Here is a 23,052-nt window from a genome sequence, read left to right on the forward strand (position 1 = left end):
ATTTTTATATTACTAGATAATAAATGAAAATTGGTTAACTTTAAAGGCCAAATGTTTGTTATTAGCAAACTGCATGTAGTGAATCCTTTTCAATCTCTTGCCCAGTTGTTCACAATACAAATGCAGGTTTAAATTTTGGTCACGCTGCTATGCTAATTCAGTGACAATAATTTTTTTTTATAAAGGGATCCAAAGCTGATGAGGAAAACTGTATTAAAACTCTAGGCTATTTCCTCTTTTTCCACTTCTTGCTTCTCATCGTTTTCAGGTGTCCCAGAGGCTGCTGTTTCCTCAAGAGCAGGATATTCATTTGTCGCATTGCTTGATGGAACTGTGGTTGCAGGTATGTTTTCTTCATTAGGTACCTGAACGTACTCTGCATTGGGTTGTTTCTGAGTCATTACTCTGCAGGAAGACAGGATGAGGATTGTGATTTCATGTGTTGAAATCCCACCTACACTACAGTCTTTGAAAACAATGAGTCTTTGTGGTTTTGTTGTTTAAATGGTAACCCCCATACTATTATGATTCTGTTCCTGTAGTACCTGAAAGCCCTCACAGGCTATAAAATCACAGCTGCTAAGACACAGAGATTGACAGAGTGTTAGATAACAAGACCGATCTACATCATTGGTTTAACTGATCCCATTAGAATAAAATGGATTTTAATATGGCTAAATGCAAGGTCATGGAAGCAGAATGGGAAACTGCTGGCAGTGACTGAGAAGAAGTTAGCAAAACAAACTGCTTGGCATGAACTTTCTGGGAAATTGCATGCAGATCTGCTGTCCCATTCAAATATATAAACAATAGAGTAGAGTCAGAAAAGAGCTATAAAAAAACTGAAATCTAGAAAAATATTTTTAGTAACAGATATGAATTCTATTTAGTTTGTCAAAGCAGTAATAAATCAACTCCTGATATTTAAGTAGTTTCACATGTACAAAATATCAGATGCTAGTAGATTAATTCAATGCAGAAAGGTTTATTAGGATCCTAGCACAAAGATGTTAAAGCTGCATCAGGACATAATAATCTTTTCTGGTCTCAGCTGCATGTATTAATTTATCATTAATATCATGCGGCTAAATACAGTCTGTGTGTAGAATATTAGATTATCCCTGTCCCAATGATGTGGCAATTTAAAAGAGAAGTGAGTAACCAAAGCACAGAGGAAGTCACTTTGCCAGAGCAGGACCACAGTGGACGTTCTGGTTCCATTCTGTTTCCTAAACCTAGGTGTCCCCTGCCTTTTGAGATGCCTTAAGGTATTGGATCTGTCTTCCAGCTGCCACTTTAGAAGAAAACAGGTGTCCCATAGTCCTTTTTTCACATCTACCAGTTAAGTCTTGGACACCCTGAAACTTTCTCCTAGCACTGAACTGAGCCCTCTGTATTTAAATCCAGTAATGTGCAAGCCCAGTCTAACTGCTGAGCGAGCCTTTAGCTGCAGTACCTTTTTAACTTCCTCTGTGTGCCATCAACAGTCGCCGTTAACTTTTAAATATTAAACACTGTTTTTTCCAAGATGTCACTTTTTCATTATGTTGTTTAAAAAACATTTACTTACTATTTCAGATATTGCTAAGTGGTGACTGCATGTAAATATGGGGAAGAGGGCAATGGCAGCTTCTGTTACCTGAGCAACAATTTAAGTCACACAAATAAATATTCTTACTTTTTAAGTTTTATCAAGCCCCATGTTATTTACTCCTCCATAAACATTTACAGTAAATATATTTCGCTTTAGTTTTGGTTTATCATCACTGCTTTACAGAAATGATTGTCTTGAAATCAAGCAAACAAATTCTTACTGCATTTCATTACTTGATGACTTCTTTTTCTTTTTCTTTTCCCTCTTGGTTAAGACCCAGACAATAATGCAAATGATAACACCTGCCACAATTGCTCCAATTAATGCTCCAGCAACAATACCACCATCTGAATCTGGAAAGAAAAATAAAGGAATACTTGAATTAAAAAAAAAAAAAGTATTAATGTAGCAAAATGCCATAAAAATTTAGAGGAGAGGTTGTTAGCAGAAAGAAGTCACTGGGTTCAAAGAACTAAAAACTAAAATCCATATTTCCAAGAGAGGGGCCAAGGATACTCTAGGAGAGAATTGTGCTTTTATGACCTTTGCTGCCTCCCGTCTTGATGATTAGCTCCCTACCAACAAACCCCACGTTTATGGCTGCCTAAGGGAAATGTTAGGTTGTTAACACTGTTAACACTTCTATTTCCACTTTAGTACAGCTCCTAGCTCTGGCCTGCAATTTTCATTTTATAGATCACTGAGTAATTGAGTAACAGTTGCAAGGGCACATTTCGTGGCTGGCTATACAATGCATGCTTGGCTCTTGTTAGATTTTACTGGTTACCTGAACAATCTGCATGCAGGTGCAGTTGGCCACTGCCTGAGAATAGTCAGGATAAGGTATTTTTTCATGACTGCAATCCTTTGAGATAATGGTCCCATCTGCAGTGCCCCAGTCCATGCACTAGCACATTTCCATGGTGGCTGTGAGTTTTAGGGGGAACCCCCTGGGACTGTTGACTGGAAGAAATTGCTCTAAGCTCCATATCTGTGAGTTCCCCCCAAAGGCCTCTGCAGTCAGAGCCAGGTTCAGTTCCTACTGGCCAGTGAGAAAAGAAGCTGGAGATGTTAAATGAGTTGCCTAGGTCAGTATGAACCCTTGGCATAACTAGATGAAAACTATCCAATGCCAATACTGTTCTTATTTCAAACAATCTATATTTTAAAGCTGTTACAGCATTTTTCTGCAAACAGATTATGTCATACATCAAATATGTGATTGCTTTCACGCATTAAACTTACGCTTTGTAGTTAGGTCAAGCTCACAGGTACTGTTCCCCAGGACATTGCTGGCTATGCACTGGTAATATCCTGTTTCAAAGGTGGTAAGATTGCCGATGATAAGAACCCCAGTTTTTGGATCTGTGACAAACAGAGAGCACGTACATGGACGACTGTTTGTACACTGTAGAGGCAATCGGTTTTCTTTAGTTAGTAATACTGAGAGCTATTAAAAGATGAAAAACAGGACAAGCTAAAAGGTTTTCCTATTATTCATTTGTTAGTCTTTTTTATATTCTTTAAATTGAAAACATTTACCTTCCTTGAAGGTTACTACAGAGGATTCTGTATGTGTGTATTAAAACATGAGAAGTAGGCACCTACCCTGCAATTTTATATGTCTGTCTGGTGTTTTACCCACACTGATATTACCGTCAATGTAATCTCGAAAATGTAAACAGGTGCTGAGGTGTTTTCAGAATGGAGGTCAGAAGCTGAATGACAAATTGAGTTATTTTGAGAAGAAGTTCAGTCAGAATTCCAAGGAAAGGGAGGTGTAAAGGCATAATCATTTCTCCCATTTTAACAATTTAAAGTAATGTTATAGACAGGACTTTAACGTGCTACACAGAACAGACCTCCCCAAAATCCTGTGTTTATGTGACAGCTGTCAGGCAATTTGAGTAAGTAAAGATACCAATTTGTGATGTTGAACACAAAAAGAGGAGGAGAAGTTTTGACTACCCTATATGGTACAAAGAATTTGAAATCAATGGCTGTTACTATTAAACTGCAGATCTTGACTATTGCATGGCAGTCCTTTAGTTACGTACTAAATTGTTCAGTCACAGGCTTGAGGGTATTCTCATCTACTTTATACCAGCGGTAAGTAGGCTGAGGCAATCCTTCTTCACATGTGCATGAGAGAGAGATTAGATGGCCTTTCTCAGCTGTTCCTTCTATTTTGCAGAAAGGCTTTGATGGTTTAACTGTAAAATAACAACAGGGAGAATAGACATCATGAGAACACAGGGAGGCTGCAGGCTTCCACATCAAGTTTTGTTCTTGTGCAGCTGTAAATAAAGAATTAAGCCCCAGGTACAGTGTCTTGTTTATGGATCTGACCAAATGCTCTCCCATAAAGATTTAAGAAATATTAAATAAATATATATATGTACATATATATCGTCTGGGATACATTTTTATTATCTTTTCTTGCGTTTGCATACTAAATGCTATATGAAGATGGTGAGATGCTAGGCTGGAAGCCTACCAATTACTTTAATTATAATGGGCCAGTCACTATTCATCATAGATCATTTTCTGCCACATAACAGTGTCATTTCCTTCAGGGATACGGGGGCTTTTCCACATAAAGAGAGAGGGTCAATGCCTGATTCTTCAATATCTTGCAGTTGTGAAGGAAATGAATCAACTACAGTTGTAAAAAAATCTGTTTAGGTAGCATTTTCTCCACTTTGCACACACAGGAGACTATTCTGCGCTCAGTTACATCTACTATTTTTAATCTCCTACCTCTAGATATGCTGTTGTGATTCTGTAGAATACCATCAGTAGAGTTACATCAGCTGTGAACGTGACCCAGTTTCTTGTGCATAAGTGAACAACCTTTCTTGGGTTTTGTGTGAAAATTACAACCTCTTACTTAACTATTCCAAGAATTACTATTCTTCTGGGGAATTTTAGCTGAGAATTAATATTTATGTTTTGACAATGTGACCTTTCAGGGAGTGTATTTACACATGTCTCTTTTTTATCCCTGGCAGATGGACAAATGATATTCCTGGAATCACTTTCTCATACACCTTTGACTTGTCACTCTGACCAGGTATGAATTCTTAATTTAAAAACAATGATTAGATGGGGTTAATACAGACTTCCATTGTATTAGCAAGTAAAATATTTCATTCCACTCTTTTCATACTTTTTGTCCTGCCTTGTCATGGTTGACCTATTGCTTTCTTCCATCCAACTTTGTGCTACTTAGAACTACTTCCAACGCAGACTAAGTTTCCACTGTTTCTGGAGAGTGGGAGTGAGCCAGAACTCTTGGGCTGTACCGCTGCCTCTCCCTAGATTTACTGTGATCTTCGTGCAGGTCACCGTGACCTACCAGAAGCCTCAGTAAAATTTTGGTCTTTGCTGGGGCTGGGCTATCCTAGAAGTAATGGCTCCAGAGAATGWCTGTTGCTCCCAACTAGAAGGACTTTGTAATCAGATTTAATGCCACTTATTTTTTTGAAAAATCTAGTGAAGTTGGATAGTTCCAGCTACCCACTTATGTTAGGTAGCTGTTTGAGATAGCAAAGTGAATCTGGACATAGAATGTCGCAGGACAAACAGGGGTGGTTGCTGAGATGAGATGTGGTCTGCTTTGTCTGGAAGCTAGAGGGCACCACGAGCCCTGTCTGCCTCCTGAGCAAGGAGCAGGAAAAGATCTCCGTGTCAACTTATAAATGAGCTCTTTTTCTGCATCATGGGTCTTGTACATCACAGTTATGTTATTCCCTCTGGTCCTAAATATTCTGAGGCCTGAATTCGGTATTGTATAATAAAGCAAGAAAACTACAATGCCACAAGACAGAGGAAAAGCACATACCCAGCACATTGACAATCACTGATTTTTGACTCTGTCCAGCATCACCTTGTGGACTGAAAACTTCGCAGGTGTAAGAACCAGTTTCTGAGGGCTGCATGTTGAAGATTGTTATTGAGGCATTCCCTGGACCTGTTGCAGCTTTGATCCTGTTCTTAAATTCTCCATAGGAATAAGACTCTCCTCCTGAATAATAATAGATCTGTGACACAAAATCAATTGTAAGTTTGATAACAAGAGATTCAGCTGCCACTTTGTTTGTCATAACTGGAATATAGTTGAGTTCAGAATAAGCTGAGCAAGGTCACCCCCTTTCTTGCCCTCTCACCCAAAAACACTGAGATTAAAAATGGGGTATATTTGAATATATGTTTCTATTGGTTCTTAGAGGACAAGCTTGTCAGGACAGGAATTTTTAACTGTGTAAATGACAGTAACTAGTTCTTTGTGGATACTCCAGTCGCAGACTGGCACCTTTGAAAAAACAAAGGTGAGACCGTTAACCATCATATAACAAATCTGTGTAATAACACTAAGTCATGCATAATTAACAGTGGCACTAATTGAAGCCCAGATAGTTTGTGATATTAATAATCAGTTCAATAGAAGCATAGGACAGGGATGGACCTGTCATTGAATAAAGTGGATGGCTGCAGAGGTTTCCAAATATAGAAGCTAGCAAACAGAGAACTGAAATGAATCCCCAAGATATAGGCCTAAGCAAACAAGGCACCTGATCTGTTTGAAGTAAATTTGGAAGCAATAAAAATGCTGCACAAAAGCACCAGCAGAATCATCACACATGCAGTTAAAGCAACCATGCTCTTCTTGTTTGTGTAATCAGGGTCAGAGCCAATGTCATGGACATCTTGTGGTTTTTTTCCCAATTTATACCAGCGATATAAGTTTAGAATAGCTGTTGGCCTCACTGTTTTGAGGGGCACCTATTTGGCGTCAAGAATAAAAGCTTGTCTCTCTAGAATGCAGCATTTCCTCCCAGATAAAAATGCAGTGGTTTACACTGCCTGCTTTCACTGACTTCAGTAGCACTATTTGTGATTAGCAGCATTGTGAGAGTAGAATTTGCTCTCATAAGCTTATAAACCCAAACCTGTTGTCTGCTGACACAAAGGACGGGTAGAATTGTGTTCATTGTGGAGACTGGTTCATAGTTCGAGACCTGGGACTTGAGTCTGCTTAGGAGCTGCGATATCTCACTTGCTATAGGGATGTATCTGAATAGTTCTCAAGGAGTACATATACTGTGTCCTGTCTAGTTCTGCCGTGAAACTGAGATCTGAAAGAACGAGTTAATGTGGAAAACTATGGAATGTTAATTATTTTTCTCAGACTTTTAATAATAGTATTGTATATGTATCCCAAACCGTAGTATTTGGGATAGGCAGCATGCTTCCCAGTTTCTGCATGCACAAACTCCATCATCTAGGCAAAGTGAACAGTTCCAGCATATTCACTGTTTTTTTCATGCTGGTGAGTGGTAACCATATGGAATTACAGGTTGGGGCACRGATATGTCTACTGTCTTTCCTACTGACAGTATTGCAGAATCAATGATGTAAATATATTTATCGAGGGTGGACTGACAGTTTGTTTTTTCATGGAATAGTTGGAAAACATTTGTGGGAAAGAAGCTTCACAACCTGGAGTGAAATGTCATTCACTCTTGATTGGCATCAAAATTTCCTTTTGGTCTGAGTTTCCTCCCTTTAGGGACACTGCAAATTGCCAGGCCAGAAGTATAATTTGCTTTACTCTGCAAATCAACTGATTGTATTTTGCATTGAGAATATTCATTCTTAATTCCACTTATCCACCCTGATACAGTGTTGACTGAAGTCTTTAAGCAATGTTATCTAAAAGCCTTTGTTAGCTTAAGGCAAGCTACACCCTAAAACTGCCAGAGCACAGCTAGTTTATGCAATGATAAGGTTTTGAAATGAAGGTCAAAACCCAGATTGCACAGCAGCTCTGGTACTGCAGCCCGGCCCTGTCTCAAGTGCAATGGTGTCTACTTTCCAGCCAGACTTTGTTTTTCCCTACCCCATGGTTACAAACACTGGGTACAGTTGATGCAGAGACCTCAATGCCAAAGCTACCCGACTACATTGCAAATGTATGAGAACCTGGTGTTGCGCTGAGCATGTGTAAGAGGTCTAATGTTAGCACAGTGACAGTCTAGGTCAGAAAGTCTGCAAAACAGCCAGAGAGACTCTCCAGTTTCCATTTTTTGCATGCAACAGTACTTTAAATTTTCTGCTGGTATATATATTTTAAAAGTGCTTATATGCTTTGCTAACATCTAGAGATGGATCTCTACTGCAAAAGTAGTGTCTGGATGCCCACCCTCATATTCCCCAAGTACATGGGACTATTCAAAACAAGGAATTTGGTTTAAGCCTCTCTCTCATCAAAATGGATCAAATTGAATTCTCTGATATGCCGGTAATTACAAAGCATACTAGCCACACTTGTCTCATTCTGCATGTATCCTAGTATAAGCAACAGCAAAATTTTATACACTGTTTCCTGCAAGAATCTGAAGATACAAAAACTGCGACGTCTGACTTTGGGCTCCTTGTACGCTGAGGTTCCTCTGTGGATCTCAGTGGTGATAGTCTGGATTTGCATCTCAGCAGCATAACATCCCTTTGAGTGGGGACGAGCCTCCATCAACTGTTCACACTAATGTGAAATTATGTTGTACAGTGACCGAAGTGAAGTTATGCTGACTTCCAGCAGCATGAGAGGGGAGGCAGACCCCTTATATCCTACTAAAAGGCCTGATGACTAAAAAAGGGGCTAAATTCTACTCTGCGTCTACCTCAGAGGGATTTGGGATTAATGTGAGAGAAAACAATAGCAGAAGCTGCTCCACTGAGTACCGGCTCCGTGTACATCTCTACATGTTCCTTGGAAATAGGTCTGGCATTGCCATGAGTTTTAAATGCAGTCAAGGCATGCCAGTAAACAAAATAGAAGAGCAAGTGCTCCATGTGGGTGCGGTTTACTTGCTCTGGAGTCAGGGTGAATTATGTATCTAAGCCCTCATACAATGCGCCGAAAAATTAATCCCCTGTGTTCTTTCTTTCTGTTTGAATGCAGGCAGAGAAAATATGTTGTGTACACTGTTAAATCTGAGGCAGGTGTCAACACAGCATAGAATACTTGTTCTATTTATGGATTTAAACAGTCTTTCTGCTTTTTTTTTTTTTATACTATGAACATATAAATGCAGTGGAACATCTTAAGGAAATGTATTCATATCCTCTGCAGGCTCCAGTCTATTCTCTATTCTTCTGCTCCTGTACGATGCTTATCTCACTGGCTCTGGAGTTTATTGCCTGAAGGAAGGTGGCAAACACCAAAAGGGCTGAGTAATGTTGTGATTAATTACTGAGTGTATATCTTGTCCCAGAGGTGTGATTGGATTGTGTACACAGGAAATTTCATTTAAGAGGAATATGTTTCACTGAACTGACTGTCAATTCATAGCCTGTTTTAAACAATATTCTCAAAACAGGTATTTTAAACCCTTGTATAGAGGATTATTTGTATACTGTCCTTGAAAAGTACATGCTTGTGCTTTACAAAAAGCTGAAATTAGTATCTTTGCAAAAATGTTTATGTTCTGTTTCAAGAGTCAAAAACCTATTTTCTGTTGACGATATAGAACACTTTCTTTTAGCAACTGACAACTAATATCCCCTCCCACAAACACAAATTTCATTGACGTTTCTTTCCATTTTACCTAAAATGTCCCTAAGATATTTATATGGGAAAACTGTAAATTTAGTCAGTGTTAAACTTTTGCTGGATTTGATGTAACAAATATATTTAAAGTCCAGCATCTTGAATGTAAAAAATAACACAGAAATCTGCTGTGCTTCTCTGAAAATAAACACCTTATGTCCTCAAGCAAATCAAGAGCAGCTCTAGTGAAGTTGATGATTTACCAGTGTAAAAACCGTGTTGAGGACGCAGTAATAGTTGCTACTTCTAATTACTAGCTAGCTTGCTCATGCAAGTTTTTGTATAATGACGCCTTTTCACATTTCATGGGAGCAGCTGCCTGGGATGACTAATCAAGTAACTGACAGAAAATATTGCCATGCTATCACTCCTAAAAATGTTGTTCCTAATAACTCCCCAGTCTGATACACCCATTTCTGCAAAACAGCCAGGTTGCCCAGAAAGCGCCTCCCTGACTCTAGAAGGGGTTGCAGTTCATTTGGCTCCTTAACCGGTGGGCCAGGCTTTGGCTCGTGCCGCAGATGGCAGCACTCTTCCTTCCCAGCCCTCTACGGCAATGGAGTTAGTTACTCTGCCTTTCCAGATTGCAGTTTCTGCTGTAACCAAGAGGAATTTGGGCTCATAGACTTCCAAGGCAGTTGAGTCACTTATTCTTGTACCTGTGCTGAGCAGCACAGGTTACAAACTGAATAAGGTGGTGGGAATTATTATACTAGTTTGGAAGAAAATCTTGGTAATCTCAATACACTCCAGATGTTGGAGGCAAGATCACAAGATCACAGGTCCATTTCTTCTCCTCCCCCTGACCATGGAAAAGCTGCTCTCCTTGTGTGATGATGTGAAAAATATGTGCCTGAAGAGAAAGTGGTAGGCAAAGCTCATGCTGAGTTTGGGATCTTCAGAGTCTTCCAGATGTTTGGCAGAGAATGAGGAATCCACCTGCAGGTTTTCCTTATGCAACTTCTCGCCCATGGAAAGTTATTCTTCCATGGAGGGTGACGGGGACATGTGAAAAAGCAGGCAGTAAATTAGAAGAAACATGCCTCCATCTGCTTCCTCTCTCTTCTTGTGACAGGACAATAGATACTAGAATTTGCCTAAATATGTGTCTTTCAAATGTCTTTGGATGGACTAATTCATAATTTCCAGGTCAGTATTCCTCCCACCCCCATCTCCTGGTCTCATCACATTGCTGTTTAGCCTCATACATCTAGATATCAAATTGGTAAAAGGAGATGTACTTGGAGATGGGTTTCAAAATGTCCCGCTTAACCTCCACGGTTGTGTCGATTTCCTGACTGTGAGGCTGTTTGAGGACATGACTCCTTCTCAAATACCTGTCTTCCCTCCTCCAGCCCCTTCTCACTTTCCCCCACTGGCAGATGCAAAACTGCAGCATCCTGTCTAATGACGTTTCCTCAGGCTGATGTATTCACCATCTGATTCTGATTCACAGTGTTCTCCTGCGGAGCCGTACAGCTCAGGCATTCAGAGGGCCCCGTTACTGAGCATTTTCTGTTTGGCATTTTCTCAAACTACTAGAAAAAGAACTGTTAAAGTCTAAAGATAAGCACAAAGGGGAATATTAACAACTTTACCAGTTTGATATCATCTCTTCCTGAATTCTGAGTACAGACAGAATTTATAAAATAACAACAGTGGAAAAAAGTGTATTCATCACTCCCTTAAACGTCTTCTCATCTAATTAGAGAGCAAATGCTGCACACTCAAAGTGTTAATTAAAGCCGAAGGCCCAGGTTCTGAACTCAGACAGATAAGGAAGCAAATGCTCACACATGCATTGGTTTCTTCAGCTTGTGTCATGGGACTAAGTCTGGCCCCAAATGCCTTTTTTCATCTGCAGCTTCTTTTCACACATTTTTGTTGAAACTGCTCTGCCAGACTATAGCAGGAATATTATGCCCTGCAGTACTGGGATTTTTGCATGGGTAATTGAAGATGTTAATAATGACTAGAAGCCTCTTGTCACAACTGAGCACTGGTAGAAAGAGAAAGTGGTGGAGTCAGAAGGTTTTAGAGAATTAATCATTCAGCAGCTTCTACTTGTGCAAACTACTTTTGAGGATCGGCTCTTTCACCTTCTCACAGTTTCATCCTTGTGGCTGGACTATTAGTGAGTAATTTCTACAGCACGTCAAGCACAAACATGCATTTTCGGTGCATTTGATATAGCTGCTCCATAGCAGTTATTGTTAGACCTTTACTTTTGGCTGTACCCTACTTAGTGGTGAGACAAGAATCCTACTAAAATCAAAGAAAGTTTGGAATGGCTTGGGGCTGGGGTCAGCTCACAGCTGAGAGGAAACCAATTCAGAGTCACCTTGGAGTTCCTCTGTATCCGTCACATCTCAAAATGTTATATTCTGGAAACAGGATCCAGGATAAGTATTTTTTGGCATGTAAATATCTAGCCTCAAAAATTGGGTTATTCAGACCAGCTCACATTCAAACCCAGAGGCTGCTGGTATGTAGACATGCCCTTCAGATACCCTTTGGGTAGAATATGCCAAAAGCATCAAGTGCTAGTTCAGCCACCTAGAAGAGCTGTGGGAAAAAAACAGCAGCTACATTCAAATAATTTTGATTGTGGAAAATGCAATAAAAATTAGGGTGAGTTAAAAATTCTTATTCAGCTCATTTCAGTCCATGTGCTAGTTTTAGGATTTTAATCCAGCACAAGAATTCCTTTCTCATAGCAGCATAAATCTAGCAGAAGCTATTTAGCTCTTTTTTTTCCCCTTAAGATTGTGGGGATTTTTTTTTTCTTACCTTGTGTGTCCAGCTACATCTTCCCCGTGCATCTGTCACATACACCATCTTTTGACAATGACTGACTGACTTTTCATCCATACTCTGAATATAGCCACACGGGGAATGCTGTATTTGAGTAGAAATGTGCTCGTCTAAGAGTTGAATGAGACTTTAAATGTTCCCCCAAAAGCAAAGAGCCCACTCTCTGCACAGCTCCCCTGAAGTGATGGCAGGGTGCCTCATGTTCAGGGGAGTTTGCAGAAGATGTCTCAAGCCCTCAGCCACAGCACGAGGATGCAGTACAATCTTATTTCTGAGTTTTATCCAAAATTAGACAAACTAAGACTAATGTAATATTTGCTCCAAACACACAAGTTACAACCTGATCATTTTCTACTCGTTTCCACTTTCCTTGTGTCCTCACTATTGTCTGCTTCAGTGTAACAGTGTATTTGACCGTCTGTGCAGACCGTTACCCGTGCCAGGAGATCCCAACAGGTAATAGACAGTAATCCCCTGCTCAGCATGTGATGGGGTCTCAGTAAACTCTGGAAAGCTTGACCGCTGCTGTTATCCCATGGGGAGAAATTTATTCTTCCAGTAGTTTTTAGGGGAACCTTGCACTCTCTTATAGGGCTGGGTGGCCCATGGCTCTCACGTAACCCAGCACCTTGTCCTGTGATGGGCAGCAGCAGAGCTGTGCTGGTGTGGGGACTGCTGGTAATCTGGATTAATCAAATTCAGGATTACAGGGTGGAAGGAGCAGAGATGGCTGTGCTTGGGTTGCTCTTCTTCATCGCTTTTCAAAGTGAGTTCCCTTCTGTGAGCTGCTCCTCGGGCTCCCCCATCCTCTCCCCCGTTCCTGAACCACATGGCGCAAGCCTGCTCCTTCCCGTGAAGATTTTGGAAAGTGGTTCATCAGGTCTTAAAGCCTGGTTAGAAAGATCCAACTGCACTTCTCGTAGGGGAAGAGCGCGATGTGCCCCTTGTATATGTTTTACTATAAACAAGACCCTCCTTCCCTTCCCGCTGAGTGATACTTGCTTGGTAGTACAGATATGGGGAAAATGCAGGGCTCTTTCAGGATGAAAGCCAATTTATAAAATAAATAGAAGATATTATTGCTTTTACATACTGTTAACACTCTTTCCCTCCCAATTGCCAGTCAGTGGCTTTACCAAAGCGGTGTCGGTGTCACCGTTCACAAATATTTCAAGCTCACTTTTTTTTAGAGAACATTTTTGTGAGACATCTATCGATAATTGCTGTTTCTCCTACAAATGGCAGTAACTGATTTCCTTTACTTGTCTAGTATTTAATCTAAAACTCCCATCAAGAATACTGCACTGGGCATATTTTGGGTGGCCACATAGTGTCTCGGGTAATTTCTCTTGCTTTCAGTGTGGGTGGCCTGGGCTGGAGGTTCAAGGTGCGGCTCTGGTGAGGTTCAGGAGTTGTGTTTAGCTTTGCAAGGCTGCAGCCTCGCCTGTGCAGAGTCAACAGCAGGCTTCAATCTTTCAAACCCTTAGTTATGTGCTTTCCACTGAGGCCAGCCAAGTGACTCACAGTGCATAAAATGAAGCACAGATTTAGATCTTAGTAGGGCTTGAGACTTTAGCTTGTGAACCAGGCCAGGCTGTGATGTACTGTGTTACCTGGCGTGAAACAAATAACTAGTTTTTGCCTCAGTTGTCCGTATGTGAAATGGGGATTGTTCAGTATTTGGAAAGCTCTCAAGGTCCTTGGCTGGGAATCATTATTTAAAAATAAAATATTATCRTTGAAAAGACATATTGCTAAGGAGTAAATGGCAAGAAGGAAAGACTAAAAATACGCATGGCATCCTACTTTCCATTCGTTGGTATTTACAGTATTTATTTCAAATAAGGGGAATTATTTCCTGGCACAGTGTAACACTGGAGAAACTTCTCAGGATGAGAAGTTAGGCTCCAGTTAATAAAACGATGTACGTGCACACACTATATATAGCTGCACTGAGCGCAAACGAGTGCTGCGAACACCTGTCAATCCGCTGGTTGCTGCCTCRTGTCTCATCATATTGTCTGTGAACAGCTGGTTTGTGGTATTTTGTCTTCTCCTGTGTAACCGTCGGTGCTTTTAACTGTCGAGCACCTGCGCCAGCGTTGTGCAAGGTGGGCAAAGCGGAACAGGATATGAAAACAGCAGAACAAACAGCAAAAAGCACCAGCCGGCTGCACAAAACCGGGGCTAAAGTAGTTCTGCATCTGGCCTGTGAACTAAGGAACGGCACTGCCTGACCTTGCAGCAAGGTAAAGGCTGCTACTGAAAACTCTGGTGCATTAAATTAATGCTGGCACCTGTCCTGATCCTGATCTTATTGATTTCACTTGAGACAGGACCGTACCTGAGCTTATGTATCTCAAAACACTGCAAAATCTATAATRTAAGTGACAGTGTAAAATCCTGTGACATTCTTTTCAGAAAGGGTACCTATGGCCTCTGTGCTTATTATATATTATGTCTTAAAATCTAGTAATTTAAGGCTCATTTTCAGTAATGCTTTGGGCTTAAAGYGTCTTAATGACATAAATATGCCTTAATTAATCCTAATAGTTTGCGCTATTATTTGCTGCCACTGTGGAGAAAAAGGGCCATATTCCCAATTCTGTAAATAAACATTTCTCATTAGAATCAAGATGATTTTTTCCTGTTAAAGAGAACATCCCCTCCTTAATCTTATTGCTGCAGATACACCTGTCACATGAATAACAGGGTCATCAAGACAGATGGAATAAGAATAAGTATTTCTTGCAATTCTTTTGAAAAGATCTAAGTTTCATCCTGTCTTCAAAATATTTGGCAGACATTTTCTGCTGCGAAAATGGAAGTTGAAAATTTTATCCATTTAGTTGTTGAAAAAATGGCAAATTATGAACTAAACCAGAATTTTCAACCAATCTTTTCAGGGAAAATATGGACTATTTATAAGAAAATATTTATGTATTTAATTAATTTTTTAGAAAAAAATCTGATAAAATTAAATAATTTTCATCCCACTTAAAATGCAAGCTACTATTCTGGTATTCAGAAAACTATTGTGCCAGTTTGTTCAATTCAGATGCTTTTGTCGACTAATCAGTATATTAAATATTTTTTTGACTTGCCATTTTAATATTCTTTAATTTAAACAATGTAAGCCATAGCAGGCAATCTCCTCCATTGCCAGGCATATATTTCCTACTTGGAACAAAATATGAAACTTAACTTCAGCTACACGCCAAACAACCAGGGCAAAGCCAGGTTTGTAGAAAGAGAGATTATTTTTTGTTAAAACTGCTGGCAGAAAAAACAGACATGCTTTCACATGCTCCATCCTTTCTGAAACCCCCAAAAGCCACCGGTCTGAGATGGAAATAGCAACCTTCTATTGCTCTGTGTTAGACAGAGGTTGAAAATCTGATTTCATGTTCAACCATGTTGAATAATTTCCTTAAAAGGCTGTTTTCCACAGGCAGTCACAGTCTTTTCTTCTCAGTGTTTGTATGAACACAGTTAATTTTATTGTGCACGGGTGCAAAATGGTAAGGAGTCACTGTGCTGGAAAAAGATACAGGGCTAAGTAAAATGCAAACCATCCATTACAAATGCCTGCGTATTGTGGTGTGAAAGTGAATTTGGAATGAAATTAGTTTCAAATGCCAGCTTCTCCCCGTAGTGTTTCCTACAGCCCTCACGGGCACAACCTTCCCRCTGACGTCGGTGGGAGCTGCAGCCGCGAGCGAGCGCTAAAGGGATTGATCCAGAAGGTTTCCCTGACATTTAGTAGCCCCCCAGCAGTTGGTTCTTGCTGAATATCCTCTGAACCACAAACAGCATTTTATTCCTACAGTCCTCAGGGGGTATTTTCTCATCGCTGGTCACAGTTTACAAATAGTTTTCTCCTCCTGGATCTCTTGAAAGTATCTGATTCTCCCTCTAAGCTTACTTTCAACTGCAGTTTGCTCTGTCTGCTTRTCTTTCTTGGTTGTAACCAGAAAATGTATTTCATTTATTGTCTTGCATTATAGAAAATTTGATGCAAGTAAAACAGAGAGACCCTAAGCAAATCTGGAGAAGATGGGCTTAATCCTCTCCCAGTGCTGTACCTCCCACCTGAATGAGTGATTAAAATTTATGATACAACACACTGGACCAAAATTGGTCATATTATACTATATAGTGTAAGAATAATAGTATAATTTTATTATACCATGTACAACTTAATTAGGAAATCTGAAGCTACCACCCTTTCATGAATAATTCTCTATTTATGAAAATAGCTTTGACTTGAAGAAAGCCAATGATATGAGTAATGACTATTCATACAATTAGTCAGGCAAAGTCATTCATGTATCAGTCCGGCATTTAGTGAGAGTCAGAGGCTGGGGTGGGCCCCCTGTTTGTACTTATCAGTGATACAGTCGTTAGCAATGGCTGTGACATGCTGCAGTAGGGTGAGCCGTTCCCCTGTCTTACGTTAAATTGGTATTTCTTACATTTGGGCTATTTCTGTTTGATGCCGAAGATGTTACGTATTGTACATTCTGCAAACTACAGTCTCATCCTGCTGTAATTTATAAATGAAATAAAAGGTATGAAGCTGTCAGTGATGGCAAACCTTCTAACATAATATCATTAGGAAATTGTTAAACCTGACAGGAATATCATCCGTGTGGAGCATACCATGGTCAGATCTGTTTACATCAACTCTCAGGTGTAACACCAAGCAAAGGCTTGAGCTTTTCAAAGAAAGGTGTTAGCTGTAAGATGGAAACAATGGGAGAGAAAAGGGACCGACTGTCTCGCCGGCACCAGCCCAGCACCAGGGCGTTCAAAAAATCACAGTCGTCTTCAAGGATATAGTAACACTTCTAATCAGCATTTCTTCTTACAAAGGAAAGGGTGTTGCTGATTGCTCAGCACCTTTCAGGCCTGAGCTCACGGGAGCACTGCTGAATCCAGTAGGACAAGGCTCTCGGCAAGCCTCCGGCCTGGCCCTGCTTTTCAGCATAAGCATCAGTATTCCCGTGACGAGGGCAGAACGCAGAAATCACGAGGTGGCCGCAGAACGCCTGCTGACATAGCTGTGTATTGCACTCGGGGTGGGATTCAGGGATTCGTTTCACCACAAAAAACATGGGATTAATTGATRTCTCTTGAAGTGTGGGCACTGGAGCGAGTAGATATTATAGGAGGTTACACAGCCCATCCCCGGCTCCTTCCAGGCGAGACCAGGCTGCTCTGCCAGGTCTTTACAGCCGCCTGGGAGCCCCAGGCAGCAGTTTAGGCACGTGGCTCTTGAGTACTTGGTGCCCTTCACAGCCTGGTGCCGTCTCCGTGCTAAGCTCCATCGTCTGGTGCCGCTGGGAGTAGGCACCGTTTGGCYCCGCTGCCTCTTGGGGACTCAGGAAGACGGGGATCATTTGCCTTTGATCTATAATTGTTCTGCTACCGCAGTGACACCCGTGGGGTGCTGCAAAACGCTAACCAAGTTTGCTGTGGCAGAGTTCCTGATATGACAAATTTCTGGAGAGTCTGTTGTTACGTGCTGCTMCTGTTACTGAGCTGCGCGATACTGATGGTAATGGCTGAGCCAAGGAGCTCTCATTTGACCCTTAAATGGGGAACATACTGTCAGAGGCAAGAGCGTTTTACCAGGGAGGCAACCGTCGCAACAGAGGAGTTATCTGCCAGACAAGAGAAAAAGGAGCTGGTCTAGGAGCTGGAGCACTAGCGTGGTTTTTGGATACCTGGCCTTTGCTCCACTCCAAGCTTCCTGCGTGACTTGGAGCAAGGCATCTGAGCATCTAAATCCCTTTGTGGATGTGGCTGTACGTTCCCATAAGTTTCTATAGGAGTTCAGGCATGCCAGGAGCCTAGATGCCTTTGTGCATCTGGCCCTTAATTTCATTGCATCTCGGTCCCTTGTCTTTAAGGCGGGAATACCAACGTTACCTGCCTCCCAGGTCTGTAGTGAGGAAAACACTATTAAATGTAACAAGAATCTTGGCAAAGGTGGTATAAAAAAGGCCCTTATAAGGACTTAACGGATATATTAAATATATCTTCATATTAATAATAAATAAATATCTTACTGTATGCAGTTGGCTCTCTCTGGCACTGTAAAAACTCCACTGAATGAAGAAATTTCCCAGCATCTCAGAGCTCGTGTATGTGCAGAGGAGAGTTGCATTTCCACCTGTAGTGACGTTCACTGTCTTCTGCGGAACGGTCACCACAACGCTGCTGACACCGAGACCTGCCACAATGAGGATGGGGGAGAGGCATCAGCTGGGGCTGCCCCATCAGCTGGGCCGAGGCTCCTCACACCCAGCTTCGGGAGAGAAACCTGCCCGTGTCCAGCGCTTCTCTGTTCAGTACGGTTTGCCTTGGGCTTTGTGTGGAAATTTTAGTGATAACAAACTGGGAGTGAGTAAAAACTAACAAAGAAATAAATCCCCCAGAACTTCTGACCCCTTAAAACAAATATTTCCCCCCCAAAAAAAGAGTTCCTAAAAAAATACTCATTTTCACCTGCAGAGACTTGTCTCCTCACTCAGAGCCTGCAGCTAAACCAAACCTTTCTCCTACACTCCCAGCATGCTCCTGAACTTCCCACTCTTATTCACAGCTGTCTCCAGCCCTCTTTTACACCTTTCTCACCCTCTTTTTTCACAGCTATCCTTCTGAGGCCTCATCTTCTTTACCTGTGGGTCACCATCTGCTACAGACCGTGTTGTTTCTTCTTATGTTCTTATCTCCCACCTCTGACTCATCAACACTGCTGCGTTCCCCCAGCTTGGGATCATGCAGCTTTGCCCTATTTCCCTTTGCTATTTATTTTGCTTTTGTCTTAGTGTTCATATGCCAAAGTCTTTCTCTTCTGATCCCTTGGCCTTGCAAACTTCAAACTAAACTTTCGGAATTGCTTTTATTGTGTAGCTTGTGAGAAATTTTGTGGAAACCTGATCAACCCTTTCTGGCGTGCTCTGAACAAAAAGGGAGCAAACACGAACCTTTTCACATAATGCTCTGATCGGTCCTGTCTACAGAGCCACGTTAGTGACAGGAATTGTGCACCATCTGTCAGCGTTTATCCCTTTCTGTCCTCCACTGATGTTAGTAGAAATGGTGACATGACAACAAAGCTGGAGCTCTCAGTAAAAATAAAAGTCTGGATTTCAGGATTTTGCTAGRCTGTTGAGTCCAGTCTTAAAGCTACTGTCTAAAAATTCTGAAGGTGAAAATATTTCTTTCAACATGCTGGAAAATATAAGTCTTTTGGAACTTTCTGTGGTAAAATGACTGAGGTGAGAACTTCGTGTTAGATAATTCCCTGTGGATGTATGAATGATAGAGGCAAAACATGCAAAATATTCTTATCTTAATGGAATATCTATGCATCTTTTCATAGGGTGCTGCCTTTGAGAGTTTCAGCAGAACTTTCAGTAACACCAAAAAGAGTATTTTGCTCAGATTATCAGCCATATGATAGGAAACATTGTTTAAAAAAGAAATATCAATTATTTCAGCATTTTTAACCATGTAAATATTCCAGATTCATCAGCTCCTACAATATGTAAATCTATCTGAACCTAGAGTCTAAACTCTTTGGGGCAGAAGCCTGTTTTCCTTGTTTTATGGCTTGAATATTAAAAGTCTGTTGCAAGGAAGAAAGGAATAATCCACTTTCCACGTCTGTGGTGGCTAGGATGAGAACTAGTGGGCTCAAACTGCAGCAAGTAAGCTTCAAGGTATATGCAAGGACAGTCTCATGGGAATGGTTGCAGACTGATCTAAATTCATGTTGATCATGCCTTGGGAAAGAAAGGATCTCAGTGCTGTCTGGAAGTCCTGCTTGTCCTGTGAGTTCACAATAGCTTAATCGTTATTGTTGTCTAATATAAAATCCATGTAATACTATTGCAGGTGTTTCTGTTCACTGTTCTCCTCAACTTTAACAACCAGAGCTGGCCAGAGGATGATAGTTTCTTGCCACAATAATACTTTCAGGTTTACTGGAAGTATTTGTTTTCTGATCTTCATTGGAGTAAAGTGATGGTCTTTCAGGGCTATGACATTCTACTGGAAACATTCATTCTCCAGTCATCTGCACCATATATTTCCTTCATCYTTCTCTGTTGCTGAAGCCAGGAGTGCCACAGAGCCTGCACATTATAAGCTTTTCCAGTGGAAATTAATTTTAGTGTAAATGACTCCACAAAACATGCTAGTTTCCATGAAGCTGTATATTTGAATAAAATACATTTAGTTGAAATAGGCATAGTTTTGCTCAGCTCTAGTAAACTTATAAAGCCGAGACCTATAAGACTGTCTTTGTCCAGCGAGGCTGTTGAAGGCCATCACTAGTAGTAAGGTAGTACTTTTGACTGCAAATGGAGCAGACCGGACCCACACAGCCTGTTCCCACACCATGGAAGTTAATGGGAGTTTTGCTTTGCATTTAATTCACTGTTTGCAGCTTCAAACTAATAATCCCATCTCATACATGCTGTCCTGTTGGTTTAAGTGAGAGAAAGTGCATGACTAAGAAATAACTTAGGGAAAAGGCTAATTTGAACAGAACTTAACCTGTTGTTAAAAATAGTTGATCTGTCTCCTCATTCTTCAGTATCACTGTGAGGCCGTTTGCTTGCTACAGAGAAAGTCACTACRGGTTTTTAATGCTAACAAAATAAATATAAGTTTACTGACCTTTTGCTGCAAAATCTCCAGTTTGTGGTTCCCCTCAGTATGGCCGTAGTGTTAGTCTTAAATCCAGAACTTTAAAATTAGAGGTTGTTGTTTGTCAAGTATCTGTACTAACACTGAATTCCTTTTCATTTCTAAGGCAAAAAGCTATGGGTTTTGTGTATGTGTGTGTGAGAGAGATATCATGCAAACATCAGGAACAACTGTTTAAAATATTTCTGTGAAATCCAAAATAGAAAATTCCATCTTGAAGAGAAAGTGTGGAAACCAACTTCCATTTTCTTTAGTGGCTACAGAGGCCGTTCACCTTGTAGCATTAGACTTAAAATGTCTATTTCTGTTCATATTAAAAAGAAGGCTTAGCACGGAGAAATGTCCTTGAAACATGAATAATATAAAATCTGTAATATACCATATAAATGCTCGATTCCACAATGTATTATGTCCTTGCTTAACTTCATTGAAATCCAAAGGATTATTTGCATGCTAAAACTTAAGCACCCCCTAATTTTTGGTGAGAGTTGGACCAAGGCATCATTTCCCATGGATATTATCAGGAGGAGACAAAACCCAAAAGTGAGAGAACCTAACCTTGAAACACTTGCAAAACAGTAAAGGTCTAGGCAGGAGCTCTTTGCCTCTTCCTGGCTTTAGAGCAAAGCATTAATTTACCGTAAGCAAAGCTAAAACTGTATTCCTGAGCAAAAAACTCAATGAGTGGTCAGCTTCATCATTTCCACAAGATGGTATAGCATTATAGCCATAATTTTTATTCCATCTAGAAATAAATCTTGAATGTTCTTCTGGTTTGCCAGCCAGGTTTGCCTGCTCTCTAATTTCAACCCGTTCCTTTATGTCAGTGTTATTTGAATCAGTTTGTTTTCTTACCTGCAAGGGTGGTTAGAACGGGAAGTATCTTCAGCATTGTTGCAAACATCTCGAAGTCTGGAAAGAAAAGAGACTAGATGCTGCTTCTGACTTTGACTAAAACTCAACTGTTGGGTTTTTTTTAAGTGGGTTTTTGTTTTCCTTATCAGCCATGTATCAACACGTCAATAAGCTCTTTCTTTCTCCTTTATCACATGTGTGCTTTTCTCCGACTAGTGGTGTGACTGTTCAGCTAAAACCATTTTGTGGGGTGTGAGTAAATGAGTGCTTTGTTAATAATAAACCTTTGAATCAGAGAAGGCTGGAGTCTCCCACCTTTACCTAGGTGCAGCCATATTTGCCTGCATTAGTACTTCCACTAAGTACAACAAAAGGTGCAATTGGAAGAGAGAGGTATTTCCAGGCTCTTGCTCACCTCCGATGTGATGCGGTGATAGGTTCTTCAAAACAAACATGGTGGATTGCTACTTGGATCACTTACTATTGGGATCAGGTTTATGGACTTAGGTGGATTTTATTCTGCATCTGATATTTCTGTGGATGGCAAATGCCCAAATAATCTCAGGGTGGATGTCAGGGTTCGATAGTATTGTATGAACCATCTCAAAAAGTTCTATGAAAGATGTCTTCTCCTCAGTTCTGTCTTACAGTGTGCCACACAGCGTTCTTACAGGGTATGCAGTGCTTTCCTTTCATCGATAGGGAAGACAGGACTTGGAACAGTTAAATGGGTCATCCAAGTGAGAGGTGACCCAGAGATCAAAGAGAAATGTGTACATTTAAAGACTGAAATTCAAATTTAGGTTTCTTCCAAAATGTGAAAAGTGTTCAGATTCACCTTAATGACCCGTCCCTAAAGAAGCATGGAGGGATCCCAAGTGCATATGGAAAGTTCTCACTGGCTTTCTCAGGATCAGCCTAAAACGTGAGTCCCTGCTATTTTCCAGTCAGTAAACCATGGAAACCTGTTCTGGACTTGAGCATGATCTATAGACCCATTCCAGTGGTAGCCTGTGGCAGCTTTGTAATTCCCACAAGGAATCTGACTAGCAGCTCACAGAGCATTAATCGTTTGCAAAAGCCAGCAGTTTTCAAGAAGATGCAAAAAATGTTGCCATCCCCATCTACAGGTCACCACACACCTGCATGGTCCTGTATCTTTTCTACAATATCAGTGTGTCCTCTAATTCCCTCTCGTTTATCAGCCCTGAAGTCCTTTCTCTGTTTGATGCTTAAGGCACCCTTAGCTAATATATATTGTTTCCCTGTTCTGTTCACGTTTTGTGACTTCAGTGCTCTGAAAGATCACAGAGCTACATTCCTGGAGGGTGAAATGCTCAGTTTGACCAAAGAATAGGGACCAGTAGCACAACTTTTTCACTAATATGGGCCCATTTAAACCTGAAATGCTGGACTGAGATTCCTGATTATGGAGTAGGTGTTTCTTGTAGTG

General features: G+C 40.7%; 1 protein-coding gene and 1 long non-coding RNA gene across 5 annotated transcripts in view; one reads left to right on the plus strand and one right to left on the minus strand.

Moving 5' to 3' along the window:
- Window positions 1–221: 221 nt before the first annotated feature.
- Window positions 222–21,906, minus strand: VSIG1 (V-set and immunoglobulin domain containing 1). Its single transcript, XM_026089552.1, has 8 exons — window positions 21,600–21,906; window positions 18,095–18,258; window positions 11,997–12,104; window positions 5,439–5,637; window positions 3,652–3,807; window positions 2,840–2,959; window positions 1,815–1,947; window positions 222–405 (listed from the first exon to the last, which is right to left on the minus strand). The coding sequence occupies exons 1-8, from the start codon at window positions 21,646–21,648 to the stop codon at window positions 222–224; spliced, it is 1,113 nt and encodes a 370-aa protein (XP_025945337.1). The 5' UTR covers window positions 21,649–21,906.
- Window positions 269–23,052, plus strand: part of LOC112977316 — a 28,625-nt gene continuing 5,841 nt past the window's right edge. For 2 of the 4 annotated variants that reach the window (XR_003257459.1, XR_003257462.1), the window contains exons 1-2: window positions 269–343; window positions 4,606–4,667. This is a non-coding gene — a long non-coding RNA (uncharacterized LOC112977316). Of the gene's footprint in view, window positions 344–4,605; window positions 4,668–8,729; window positions 9,327–18,103; window positions 18,190–23,052 lie in introns of those variants that run through there. The other 2 variants (XR_003257460.1, XR_003257461.1) reach the window with 2 other exon arrangements.

Source organism: Apteryx rowi, unplaced genomic scaffold (assembly GCF_003343035.1).
Source record: "Apteryx rowi isolate R43461 unplaced genomic scaffold, aptRow1 scaffold_82, whole genome shotgun sequence".
In the NCBI taxonomy this organism is placed as follows: domain Eukaryota; kingdom Metazoa; phylum Chordata; class Aves; order Apterygiformes; family Apterygidae; genus Apteryx; species Apteryx rowi.